Source organism: Marmota flaviventris, chromosome 2 (assembly GCF_047511675.1).
Source record: "Marmota flaviventris isolate mMarFla1 chromosome 2, mMarFla1.hap1, whole genome shotgun sequence".
In the NCBI taxonomy this organism is placed as follows: Eukaryota; Metazoa; Chordata; class Mammalia; order Rodentia; family Sciuridae; genus Marmota; species Marmota flaviventris.
Window position 1 is genome coordinate 102,584,583 of NC_092499.1, and position 14,080 is coordinate 102,598,662.

The window sequence follows — 14,080 nt, forward strand, 5'->3', positions numbered from 1 at the left end:
ATTATATAGTGTTTCCACTCTTCAGATATAGCAGATTTTTAAAAACTTCTCAGAAACTTAGATAATAGTAAAATGTAGTAATTAGGAAAGTATACACCTTTAAAATGTTTAATTTTAGTTTGATTTAGTATTTAAAAATGGCTATGGTTAACAACCTACTCAGAAAATTCCTAGCTCCACACCACTGCCCTGGCCCTTGTCTTTACATTCAAGATGCTCTCCCAAAGCACAGTAGACATTTCAACACAAACAATACCATGTATCACTGTCCCTGCTCTTGCTGGTGGTTTCTCATGGTACAAAATCTTTTACGTACATAAGACCCCTCATCCTCTACCACACCAATTGTATTTTGGGTGGAAATTAAATATGAATGATGACAATAACCAAGCCTAACACTGTGCTAAGCACTCAATAGTACATGCATTATATTGTTTAATCTTTGCAACAATCATATGAGCTAGCTACTTTTATTTTCCCCACTTTGCAAATGAGGAAAGTGAAAAGTGTTTAAGTGACATGTAAAAGTTTATGTAGAGGGCTGGGGTTGTAGCTCAGTGGTAGGGCATTTGCCTAGCATGTGTGAGGCACTGGGTTTGATCCTTGACACCACATAAAAATAAATAAATAAAATAAAGGTATTGTGTCCATCTACAACTAAAAACAGATACTTTAAAAAATCTATGTGGAGAATACATAATAGAAATGGTCCAATAATAAAACCCAGACTCTTGGGGCTGGGATTGTGGCTCAGTGGTAGAGCGCTCCCCTAGCACGGGCGGGACCCAGGTTCGATCCTCAGCACCACATAAAAATAAAGGCATTATGTTGTATCCATCTACACCTAAAAAATAAATGTAAAAAAAAAAAAAAAAAAAAAAAAACTCATCAACAATTTAACACACCCCACATGCACTATGTTCTTCTTATATTCTTCCTATTGCATGTTTTTTTTCTCTATCTAGAATGGCACATGACTAGCGACCCCACAGCACCATCACTTTATTCTCACCTACCCAAGAAGCTGCTACTCTAAGTACCTTGTTCAATTGCACTTAGAACTATGTGCTTCAGCTACTTTCTAAACTGGGAGGTAAGAGAAATTGAAAGACTCAAGAGCATACAGTCACCCCTGGGAGTCAAGTAACACCAGAAGCAGGGCTGACATGAGGCAGTAAGCATTTATCAGTAAAAATAAAACAAAAACCTAATTTTCTCCAAGTGCCAAGGCATGAAGAAAATAGCTAAGGTGTCTCAGGGTTGAAAACAGTCAAAATATATTTCTATTAAAATGGAATGAAGTCTAGCTAACTATTCCTTGTTTGCTTTGTTGTTGTTTTGGTTTTGGTTTTGGGTGTTTTATTTTGGTGGGGGGTTTACTTTGCTTGCTATTTAGGATTCAGCTGTGCCTTTGTGCATACTAAACACACACTCTACCATTGAGCTACACCCCCAGTCCCATAACTGTCCCTTCTTAAACTATCACTAAATTAGTTAGAAAGAAAGAGATAAAGGAGAGGGAAGGGAGGTGGATAGAGAGGAGGAGGAAGAGGAGGAAGGGAGAAGAAAAGGGGAGGGCAGGGAGGAGAAGGGAGGGTGGAATTGATAGAAGAAATGGAAGAAAAAGAATTCATTTTACTATCCAAAACTAAGAACTTACAGATAGCTCATTGCCAGGATCCTTGTGGCACGCAGAAATCTAGAGAATTCTAGAGTACTATACCCCCTACCCTGTTCCTCCCAAAGATTTTTTCATCCATTCTGGAACATCAATTTCCAGAAAACAAAGTAGAAATTGGAAAAATCAGGAGTGGAGATTTTGCTGGTCCTAAAGAAAGGAAAAGAAGAAGTCTTACAGACAACCAAATTGGGTAGGGGGATTCCTCATAGTAGTCAATCAAAAGTTCCTTCCTGACTCCTTTCCTTTGACCTCAAATATTCTTCCCAGCTACTGGTGAACATAGGTGGAATTAAAAAACCAGACAGAGTTCTATGGAGATGGGCTTCCAGTTCCTGACTGTCTTCCAGAGGAGCAATGTCAACATCAGAAGGTAGAATTTGACTCCAAAAGAGCACCATATCTGTTAAAGATGGGCACATCTGTGTCCTGGTTTTACTTGCTATGGGATCTGTTATTTCTACAGAAGATGCTGGTAGTGGAGCAAAAGTCCTTGATACTATGAGTTTTCTTAGGCAGATGAAGCTATTGTAGGACCTTACACTTACTAATTAGAATTTGGGTTATCTGGTCTGTGGACCACCATTTTTTAGAAATCCAGGCTTCTGAAAATCTTTTTAATCAAAGAAAGACATGTTTCTTCCCTTATATGCTAGACAGAAGGCACATTGGGTATGTTATGGCTTGGAAAAATAAGTTAACTATCAGTACTATATGGATAGAACAATTCAGGGAGGTACACAGCCTAGAAGGACACTGCCAACTGGCCTCCCTGTGCTTCCAGATTGGATGAACTCTATCCACTAGAGTGTTCAAAGCATCTTATTATCAGCATCTGTCTTTTCTCTGTTAGTCAGCTTTTCCTCACCGAGACCAAAATACCTGATAAGAACAAGATAGAAGCAGAAAAGTTCATTTGGGGCTCATAGTTTCAGAGGTCTCAGTCCATGGTTGGTTGACTCCATTTCTCTGGGTCTGAGCTGAGGCAGAACATCATGTCAGAAGAGCATGATAGAGGACAGTAGAGTGAATTTTAAATAATGTTTTAAAAAATACACATGACTTAAGTATTGATTACCAAAAGTGAGACTCTTCTTAAAATCAAAAGTAATAGTAAAGTTCTGGTATTACAGCCAAGGTGTAGTTAAGGGAATTATATCTATAATTTTAATTTATAGTAAGTTACATTAGAGACATACAATACTCTCAGAGAGTAATGAGGAAGAAGAGGGACAAAGAAAGGATTCTCAGAAAAGGAATATGACAAAGAGAAAAGCATAAAGGAAATAACATAAAGCTTATGGCTAAGGAAAAAGAGAAATTATGTATCAAAAAAATAGAATGTATAGGGAAAAAACAGTTTTCTCCTCTGCTATGCTTTTATAATACTGTTTTTTTTTGGGGGGTGGGAGGTGGGTACTGGAGATTGAATCCAGGACTTCACACATGCTAGGCAAGCATTCCACCACTGAGTTACATCCCAACACTTTTTATTTTGAGACAGGTCTAAGTTGCCCAGATTGGCCTAGAACTTTCAATTCTGCCTCAGCCTCTGGAATAACTGGGGGTTTTAGGTGTGTTTCACTATGACTGGTTTTTACAATATTTTATACTTCTGATCACCAAGATGTGTGGGTTTTTCCTACACTGAACAATTCTCTAACACCAACTGGGTGTCCTATAATACAATTCAATTCTGACACTATCTACCTAGACTTAGCACCAGATCCCACAGGTTTAGGGTCAGTCTCACAAAATTGCCCCGCCCTCAAATAGATGCCAATAATAAGTCTAGGGCTATGATACTTCTAATTGACCAGCGATAAAGTGGAGGTTCCCACAAACCTCTCCAATCAGGGCTGGGGTTGTGGCTCAGTGGTAGAGCATTTGCCTATCATGTGTGAGACACTGGGTTCGATTCTCAGCACCACATATAAATAAATAAATTAAATAAAGGTCCATCAACAACGAAAAAAAAAAATTTTTAAAATCTCCGATCATTTGTTATAAGAACTCACAAGACTCAGGGAAACTCTTTACATATATTTACCTTTTATCATAAAAGGATCCAACTCAAGAACAAACATATCAAAGAGATAGACAGGGAAAGACTCTAAAATAGGGAACACTGTAGTGATTGATTTGGGGCAATTTGCCCCTCCCCACTCTGGGACGTTTGACAATGTTTAGACACTTTTTTTCTTTTTTTGCAGTGCTAGGGGTCAGAACTCAGGGCTTCATGAATTCGAGGAAAGTGTTCTACTACTGAACTAAAGCCTCAGTACCCAGAAAAACTTAAATTGCTAAGAATGAAGGGCTGGGATATAGCTTGGTGGAACAGTACTTGCCTAACATGCATGAGGCTCTGGGTTCAATACCTGGTACCCAGGAAAAAAAATTCTTAAAATGCTAAGAATAAATTTAACAAAATATGAGCAAGTTTTATATGTATGCTACATAATTTTCCTAAGGGACATAAAGTAAATCCAAATAAATAAAGATAAATGAAGATAAAGGAATGTTCCTGAAAATGTTCCTGAAAGTAAACCTCAGTACTGTAAATAGGTTTATGCTTTGCAAATTAATTTATAGTCAAGTAAATTCAATCAAAATACCAAAAGGAATCATAGGAAACTTGGTAAATAAATGTAAAATTCATATGCAAAATAAAAAAGTTCAGGTTTTATGGTAATATGAAAGGCTGGCCATTTCCTCTCCATAAATATCAAGGATAAAACTGGATAGAATTATCAAAAACAATCATTTTAGGGCACTGGAAATTAACCAAAGGAAAACTGCAAATTGAAAAGTGTTTATTTAAAGAAAACTGACAAAGTTATAGGTTAGAACAAAGGGAAGCTCTGTCCTGCCTGAAAATATTCCTAACTACTTACTTCTAGCTAGGATGATGAGCCTGTCAGTTTTACCAACATGATGTTAGCAAAAAAGAACCCAGCAGCTTTGTTGGCAAAAGGTCTGACTCATTTCTGGGTGAGGGAGCAAAAACTTGTGGCTTTGCCCTCTTCAAGTGTGTCACCCTCCAGGAAGCCCCACACATCCAGCCATCTGGGAGCTCTCCAAACCCCACTGGGTTTTTGTGGAGACTTTAAATAAATTTGAAAAACAAGAAAAGAGCTTTAAAATTGTTACTCCTATTCTTACAATAAGAAAAAGTTGGAAAAACTAAAAGTCAAGTTTTCTTGGACTCATAAGAAAAGTGAGGTTACAGAGCAAATTATTACCCTGCAATAAGGAGAAAGAGGTTGAATCTAAGAAAAACAAAATGTCTATTTTTCCTCTCATCTCCCACCACAATCAACACAGACTTCTAACACCAGATATGTAAGAATTTCTCCCCATCAGCAAGTGAGCAGTTTTGCAGCTGGGTGTTCTCTAATCCTGTTCAGTTCTGATACTATCTACTTAGAGATAGCATCAGATGCCACAGATTGACACCCCACCCCACTCCATTACTTTAGATGTCATCACAAGCCCCAGGTGGTCTTTACCTGTGCTTCTGACCTGTGAAGGGTCCAGATAATCTGCTCAAGCTGCTCACAGAACTTGGGGAAACACATTTACCAGTTTATCATAAAGGATATTACAAAGGATACAGATGATACAACATATAGGTCAAGGTATGGGGGAAGTAGTAAAGAAGTTCCATGCCCTCTTCAAGCTTGCTACTTCCAGGAACCTCCACATACCTAGATATATGGAAGCTCTCAGAACCTTGCCCTCTTGGGGTTTTATGGAGACTTCATTGCATAGGCAAGGTGAGGAAACCCAGCAAGGTTCTATGTATACCATTTCTTCCTTCAAGGTATGGGGCAGGACACCTCTGGACTGAGGAGGGTCTTTTTATTATTGGTTCTTTTAGTTATACAGAACAATAGAATTCATTTTGATATGATTATAAAGGCATGGAATATAATATAATTGTTCTAATTCAGTCCCCAAAATTTCCCCTTTCCCTCCCCTTACTCCCTCCCCTCTACTCTACTGGTCTTTTCCTATTTACTTATAGTTTTTTTCTACTTGTAGTTTTTTTTTAAATATATTTTTTTAGTTGTAGTTGGATACAATATCTTTAATTAATTAATTTATTTTTATGTGGTGCTGAGGATTGAACAAAGGGCCTCGCCCATGCTAGGGGAATGCTCTACCGCTGAAACACACACGCAGCGCCTCTACTTGTGTGGTTTTTTTTTTTTTTTTTTAATTAGTATCTTGTGGATGCACATGCTGGTGAGATTCACTGTGGTATATTCATATGTTCCTATATATATACATACACACACACACATACACACACTCACAGGTTCATTCCACTGTCTTTCCCTATCCCCTCCCTTCATACTTCTTTGTCTACTCCACTGATCTTTCTTCTTTCTTTTCTTTTTTTTTTTTTTTTTTATCCCCCTATCCCATTTTGGACTAGCTTCTACATATCAGAGAAAACACTCAACCTTTGACTTTTTGGGACTGGCTTATTTCACTTAGCATGATAGTCCCCAATTCCATCCATTTACCAGCAAATGTACAAAGTCTTTATGGCTAAGCAATATTCCATTGTGTACCACATTTTCTTTATCCATTCATATGTTGAAAGGTACCTAGGTAGGCTCCATAGCTTGGCTATTGTGAATTGTGCTGCTATACATATTGAAGTGGCTGCATCACTGTAGTATCCTATTTTAAATCTTTTGTGAGGAGTGGGTGACTGGGTCAAATGTTGGTTCTATTCCTAGTTTTTTGAGGAATCTCCATACTGCTGTCCAGAGTGGTTGCACTAATTTGCAGTCCCACCAACAATGTATGAGTGTACCTTTTTCCTCACATTTTCACCAACATTTATTGTTACTTATATTCTTGATAATTGCCATTCTAACTAGAGTGAGATAAAAAATCAAAGGGGGGCTTAATGACCTATTATCAGACAAGGGAAGTCAGAGATTTTTTTTTTTCAGTGATGAGAATAGAGAATTTTCTTATAGCTAACTAAAGGCAAGGAAATATTAGAGTTTCTTAGGAGTCACTCTCAGAAAGAGAAGTTCTAATTTTGTTTTCCTGTGCTGTAGATTGAACTAAGGACCTAGCACTAGGCAACTGTACCACTAATCTATGCCCACAGCCCTTTTTAATTTTTCATTTTGAGACAGAGTATCACTAAGTTGCCCAGCCTGCCCTCAACCTGCAATCCTCCTGCTTCAGCCTCCAGAGTACCTTGGACTACAGGCATGCACCACAGCACCCAGCTTACCACCCAAGTACTATACCTTTGACTTTCACAGATTTTCCAGAACACATGCAATTAGCAGATGGCTCATATAACATAGTAAGTTCTATAATCAAATGTTGAGAACTATTATGATTGAAACTAATTGTCTTTACATCCTTACTATTATCTCTTCAGAGGACTTTCCTATCAATGCAACTTACCTGCATCATGACATTTAGTGTATATTTTTGATCTTCTCGCTTTGCTGTAGCTTTTGCTTCTGTAGCCTCCTTTGCTTTCTCCTGTGCTTGTAAAATAGATTTTTCTCTTATTATCTGCATCATCTCTTTGTCCACTAAAATATAAGGAATATTGGTAAACCAGGATTATGATAAATTCTTTGACTTAGGAGAAAACTACTTAATATACTAAATCAGGATGAGATTTATTCTGACCCAACTTCACAAGAAGTGAAAACATGTTTTAATATTCAACTGACCAGGGGTTAACATTAAAAAGGTAAACAATTTATGGTAATAATAATACTGAGGGGGGGACAGGAAGGGATCAAAGAGGGATGCAGAGGAATGAGAGAGAAGAGGGGAGAGAGGGAGGAGAAAAGATGGAAGAATGGGAGACAGGAGAATACATTTGTCTTCCTTCCTTTCTGTTGAGAACTAGTGCTATTTGCCTATAAACCTGATCATCGTGATTCATCTCTTGGTATCTCCTAGAAGGGAAGATGAGTGGAGATCACTTGAAATAATCCACCTGAAATAATCAAACTCCTTCTAAAACATAGTATTCATTCATACATATTAAAAGAGAGGGCCAGGCCCAAGAAAATTCCAAAGTAGCATTGACATGTTCTATGTACAGCTTTACCATTTGCAATTATATTTACTGTAGCTCAGTGTTTTAAAAACTGCAGACTGTGGTCCTTTAATGGGTAAATTATCTTGGGGAAGGAGAAATCAGAACCTGAGAGAAAGAATCTAAGAGAGGAGGAAATTGGTGGGGGTGGGGGCAGGAGGTAGGTCTGAGGCCTCTCCCCAACCCTCTTCTATTTAGAAAGAAGGAAACAGACAGTTAGATAGTTTCTGGAGCAGGGAAAAAATCAAAAGAATACAATTTTCCAAATGAAATTTTCCATTTAAGTATATCAAGAAGGAACTTAAAGAAAAAATTAAGTGGGGCAGAGCATGGGGGGTGTAGTTGAACACATCTGTGATCCTAGCTACTAAGGAGGCTGAGGCAAGAAAATAACAAGGTTGAAGCCAGCCTGGGCAATGCAGCAAATATCAAAATAAAAAATAAAAAGGGCTGAGATGTAGCTCAGTGGTAAAGTATTTGCCCAGGGTGTGCAAGGCCTTGGCTTCAATATTTATCACTGCCAGATTAAAAAAAAAAAAAAAAGAGCAGCAAATATGTTTTGAGTAAGGAGGCAGACAAGCTTAAAGCACAGGCTGGAGGTCCACAGAACTTTATGTGAAAAAAAGATTGTTAAATAAATAATCTCACTGAATTGCAAGTGAAACTGTTTCAATTCTAGAGGAATCTCAAACCTAGTTTCTGACGTAGAATCAATGTCTATTAATTGCTATGTAAGTTAGTTTTAAGACTTTTGATTAGTTTAGATCAGAGACTTGCAAACTTATCCAGAGTCAAATCTAGAATACTGTTTCTCTAACCCACAAGCTATGACTAATTTTTCACTTTTTTTCTTTGAATTAGAGATTGAACCCTCAGGTGCTTAACCATCGAGCCGCATTCCCAGACTCCCCTGCTTTTTTGGTGAGGGGGACAAGGTCTCACTACGTTGCTTAAGGCCTTGCTAAGCTGCATTCCTCCTGCCTCAGCCTTCACTTTTTTTTTTTTTTTGGTATTGGGGGTTGAACCCAGGGGCACTTAACTACTGAGCCACTTCCCTAGCCCTTTTTTGTAGTTTATTTAGAGACAGGGCTCACTGAGTTGCTTAGGGCCTCACTAAGTTGCTGAGGCTGGCCTTGAATTTGCGACCTCCCTCCCAGCCTTCTGAACCACTGGGATTACAGGCATGCAGCACCACACCTGGCAGCCTTCACATTTTTAATGATCAAAAAAATTTTTTTTAATTTAGTGTCAAATAAAACTTAGATTACATTCAAATTTCAGCATCCACAAATATCTATCATCTGTGGCTGCTTTTGTGCTACAGTAGCAGAGCTGAGTGGATGAGATAGAGACCATTTGACCTGCAAAGTCTATAAAATATTATCTGATCCTTTACAGAAAATGTTTGCTAATATGGCTGTCCACATAACTATGAAAGAGGAGAATCAAGTAGCCTTTCAATACAAACAGCTGTGTAAGACAGAAAGAAAATTCCCCTCCCACTTCTGGAGAAGGTTGCTATCAGGTTAAAATGAGAATTTGAGCCTGGCTCAGTGGCGCACGCCTGTAATCCCAGTGGCTCAGGAGGCTGAGGCAGGAGGATTGAGAGTCTGAAGCCAGTCTCAGCAACTTAGCAAGGCCCTAAGCAACTCAGTGAGACCCTGTCTTTAAATAAAATAAAAAAAGGGAGGGTGGGCTGGAGGTTGTGACTTAGTGGTAAGCACCCCTGGGTTCAACTCCCAATACCAAAAAAAAAAAAAAGAAAGATTAGAATTTGACATAGAATAAAGTGTTTAATGTCAGATAATATGTGTAGAAAAAGTATTAAGTTTTCCTGATAATTACCCTCCTATTATATACTAAGAAGATCATGGCTAAAATACTTCCTAGGGGAATTTGTTGGCCAGAAAGACACACATATAAACATCTAAGTCCGTAATTCTCAAACCTAACTCATCAGAATCACCTGGGGATGTGCTTGCCTCATCTGTTTATTTTTAAATAAGCCGTTACAATAGATGATGGTTCTACTCCCACTTAACATCAAAATTAAAATTATTAGGAAGAGTCAACATAAATGGAAGTGTTAACATTTAGTCTTAGCTCAGAAGTCAGAACACCCAGGTTGTGTTGTTTGTTTGTTTTTTGTGATGCTGGAAGTTGAACCTGGGGCCTTGTGCATTCTAGGGGACACTCTACCACTGAACCACATTCCCAGCCTTTGTTTTTCATTTTGTAAAACCAGAACATTTACTGGGTGGCTTGAAACTCTCAAAATGTACTGGATGTTGCAACAGCTGCCCTCTTGGGTTTAAGAGTTGTTCCTTCACAGAATCTATGCCTGAATCTGTGTGTACAATTTTTATGTGCCTCATTCAACCATACCTGGTGGTATTTTGTCTTTGAGTGTTGGCACTCCAGTTATACTTTCTCTTGCACTTGGCAGGGTAGCCATATTTGCCACAAGTCGACTTCTGAAGGTGACAGACCTGAGAGCCACAGCATCAGCACAATGTGTGCATCTTATTATGCTTTACAAAGGTTTCTGGGAATGTTTTATAATATGTCTATCACAAGTCACTGAGTCACAAAGGAAGGCAGGGGTGGAAAAACAGGAATCTGGTTTTTAAAAACTCCTTAGGATAATTTGGAACTCATTAAAGAAATCAAATAACATCTCTATGGTAATCTACCTTAGTAAGTATTGTCTGAACTAAAATACTAGATCATAGGAGGAAAAAATTCTACCTCAGTGCTGGTCTTGAGGATTAAAAATTAAATCCCACTGTAAGATACCAACAGAGTTTTTTTTTGTGGGGGGTAGGGGGGATTGAACCCAGAGGCACTTAACCACAAAGCTGCATCCCCAGCCATAATATATATATTATGCTGAGGCTGGCTTTGAACTCATGATCATTCTGCCTCAACCTCCCAAGCCACTGGGATTACAGGCATGCGCAACTACGCCTAGCTCAACACTCTCTCTCTCTCTTTTTTTTGTAGTTGTAGATGCCTTTATTTGTTTATTTTTATGTACTGCTAATTGAATCCAGTGCCTCACACATGTTAGGTAAGTGCTCTGCCACTGAACTATAGCCCTAGCCACCAACAGAGTCTTAATATAAAGAATGGTTGCAGTCCCTTCCATTCTTTTTGTTTTCTTTTCTTTTTTTATTATTTATTTTTTAGCTACAAGTGGACACAATATCTTTTTTATTTTTTATGTAGTGCTAAGGATCGAAGCCAGTGCCTCACACATGCTAAGCAAGCACTCTACTTCTGAGCCACAATCACAGGCTCCTTCCATTCTTAATAGCACATACTTACAGTGAAATGACAGAAGCCTATGAGAAATTCTAAGTGGTAGATTTAATGTACTAGAAGACATGGCAACTAGAAGAGGAAGGAGGAAAATAAAGGTAAAGCAGTAGAAGACAATTACTGACCCACAAAGCTTGAGCTGGGCAGTAGAAAAGAATACTACTTAAGAGTACAGGAAACTAGGTTTACACAGAGATCTCAACTTTGGCTGTATAATTCCTGGAAAGCTCTTTTTAAAAACTGCCAATTCATGGGCTGGGGCTATACCTCAGTGGCAGAGCACTTGTCTAGCATGTGTGAGGCACTGGGTTCTATCCTCAGCACCATATAAAAAAAAAAATTAAATAAAGGCATTCTGTCCATCTACAACTATAAAAAAAAATTTTAAATGCCAGTTCCTGGGTATCACTCCCAGAAACTAATTTTATTGATCTAGGATGAGTTTCAGATGTCTCTATTATTTTATAAATTCAAAAAGTGATCCAAATATGTAGCCAGGGTTGAGAACCTCTGCTCTAGAGTGAAACTACTAAAGCTCTAGTTCCAGCCTGCCAGTGACTAGCTGTGTGATTTTTGCCAATTATTCAATCCTTCTACACTTAAAAAAATATAACAATACCTAAATGATAAGTTGTTTCAAGAATTAATAGATATGTTAGTATCTAACACAAAGTAAGCTTTCCTTAAAGGCTACATCAGGAAGGCATACCCCTAAGATAAAAGCCCACATCTCTTCTGCTTAATGTGTTCTAACTTTGAATAATTCTATCATTATGCTTATTTTTTTAAAATATTTATCTTTTGTAGTTGGACATGATAACTTTTATTTTATTTATTTATTTATGTAGTGCTGAGGATCGAACCCAGGGCCTTGCACATGCAAGGCGAGCACTCTACCACTAAGCCATAACCCCAGCCCCTCATTATGCTTCTTTAAATGGTAGCTGAAGCACTTTCTCTTTTTTTTTAAGGAGGGGAGTACTAGGTATTAAACCCAGGGGAAATTAACCACTAAGCTTCATTCCCAGCCCTTTTTAGTTTTTGAAACAGGCTCTCACTAAGTTGCTGAGGCTGGCCTCAAACTTGCAATCCCCCCCTAAGCTTCCAGAAACACTGGGATTACAGGCTTGCTCCACCAAACCTGGCAGTACTATCTCATTTTAATGCAGGTGCATCTATGTGCCTTTTTTTTTTTTTTTTTAATCTAGAAGAGCAATTGAAGGAGTTCAAGGCATGCCACACCAAAATATGATACTTTGGTATACTGATTATTTTGAGCTGAAAGAACTTGCAAAACATCAAATAGGTGCTTTCTCTGATCTCTTACCTGCCTAATGTCTAATAACAAATTCTCACCAAAAAAACCCAATTGTCATAAATCCCCTCCCTTGGGGTTTCATTAACCAGGGAGTATTCGCTCCTTTTTTTTTTTTTAATATGGCATCTGGCTAAGTGATCCTCCTGCCTCAGCCTCCTAAGTAACTGAGACTACAGGCATCTGCTGCCCTGTCTAACTACTATCAACTCTTAGCACAGTAGTGCAGATTAGAAGTCCACAATGCACTCTAATAAACTTTGATACAAACTATTATATTTCCCATCTATTCTTTTAAAAAAATCATTTGTCTTTCCTAAATACATGCTGTTCTAAGTAGCCTACTCTTTCTCCTTCACCTTCCCCTATTAAGAAGGTTTATATAAGTCCACTAGCCTCAGCAACTTGGAGACCCTGCCTCAAAATTTAAAAATAAATAAATAAAAAGCACTGCTTATGTAGCACAGTGGTAAAGCATCCCTAGATTCAATCTCCAATTCGGGGGAAAAAAACCATATGAACTGAAATTTCACCACTTTTTTGAGTTATTCACTTTTTTTCTGCAATGCTGCTAAATATATAATATTAAAAGTTAATAAATCTGTAGGCACTTTCTCCTGTTAATCTGCCAGATTTTTCATGTACCAAGCTATAAAATGTAGAAAAGTTTTTCTTCCCCTACACAATATAGCTGTTTCAAATAATTTTTAAAGATATAAATCAGAAAAAGCTCAAGCAGATGAATATCTTTTAATAAAGAACTTACCACTTGACATAGAAAGCGTCTCCCACATGACCGCTTCTTTTTTATACAAAGTGAAAACAATAGTGTCATTCCCAATCTTTGCTTTGCTGCTTGCATCGTCTATGGGAGCATAGAGAAATGCCTCAAATAAAAATGGAGGAAAGTTCACCTGTTCAGAAGAGACAAAACAGAAATTTGGCTGGTCACACAAATTAACGATACCAGCATTAAAAGAAATCCGTGTTAAAAAGCCAAACTAATTTTCCTAAAGGTTCACTAAATCTATTCTAGGTAGCAAAATTTAGCAAGACGTGAAGAAGCCCTGAGCTGATGTCCTTTATCTACAGATGAGATGTCACCTGTTTGTTTAAAAGAAAAAAAAGAAAAGAAAAATTGAGAACGGTCCTCTGCAAGGAGGCTCGCTTTGCGCGCGCCCAGCCGCGCAATCGCTAAAGACTCGGGCCACACCCCCGGGCGGACGGCACCACTTGCGTCCCTACCTTGAGATAGTTTTCGGTGCAGAACACGTCCGCGTCTCTGACACAGACGCCTCGGAGGGGCAAGGAGAGGAAGACCGCAGTCTTGGTCTGCTGCCAGCTGTAATTGCTAACCAGCAGCGGCATCCCGGGAGTGACAGGAGCGGGAGGGTCGGCGGGTTGCTGCCGGCGACTCCTCGGTTTCTAGGGAAGCTTGGGTTACCACGCGTCACCCCTTCCGGGTCAGGCCGGGTGGGAGCCCCTGGCTCCCAGCGTGCCCCGGGCGCACTCTGTCGTCTGGTGACTGTCAGGCCCCGCCTCGGACTGCGGTGTCAGTCGGCTTCCTGGGGGTTGCCCTCCTCCACTCCTGCTGCGAGAATTTCCAAAAAGTAGACCCACGTCTACATAAGAAAAGTCTTCATGCCTTAGAATGCAAAGAAAGGATGTGGGC

General features: G+C 38.8%; 1 protein-coding gene across 3 annotated transcripts in view; it reads right to left on the bottom strand.

Annotated features, from left to right (window-relative positions):
• The window catches only part of Dnaaf4 (dynein axonemal assembly factor 4), a 44,147-nt gene extending 30,282 nt beyond the window's left edge, over positions 1-13,865 (bottom strand). Inside the window, exons 1-3 of one of the 3 annotated variants that reach the window (XM_027924819.2) lie at positions 13,654-13,865; positions 13,175-13,322; positions 7,121-7,254 (exon numbers count right to left, since the gene is read on the bottom strand). In XM_027924819.2, coding sequence (XP_027780620.1) covers positions 7,121-7,254; positions 13,175-13,322; positions 13,654-13,776 — 405 coding nt within the window. In that variant the 5' untranslated portion in view covers positions 13,777-13,865. The remainder of the gene's footprint in view (positions 1-7,120; positions 7,255-13,174; positions 13,323-13,653) is intronic. The other 2 variants (XM_027924816.2, XM_071607323.1) reach the window with 2 other exon arrangements.
• Between the last annotated feature and the right edge of the window lie 215 nt (positions 13,866-14,080).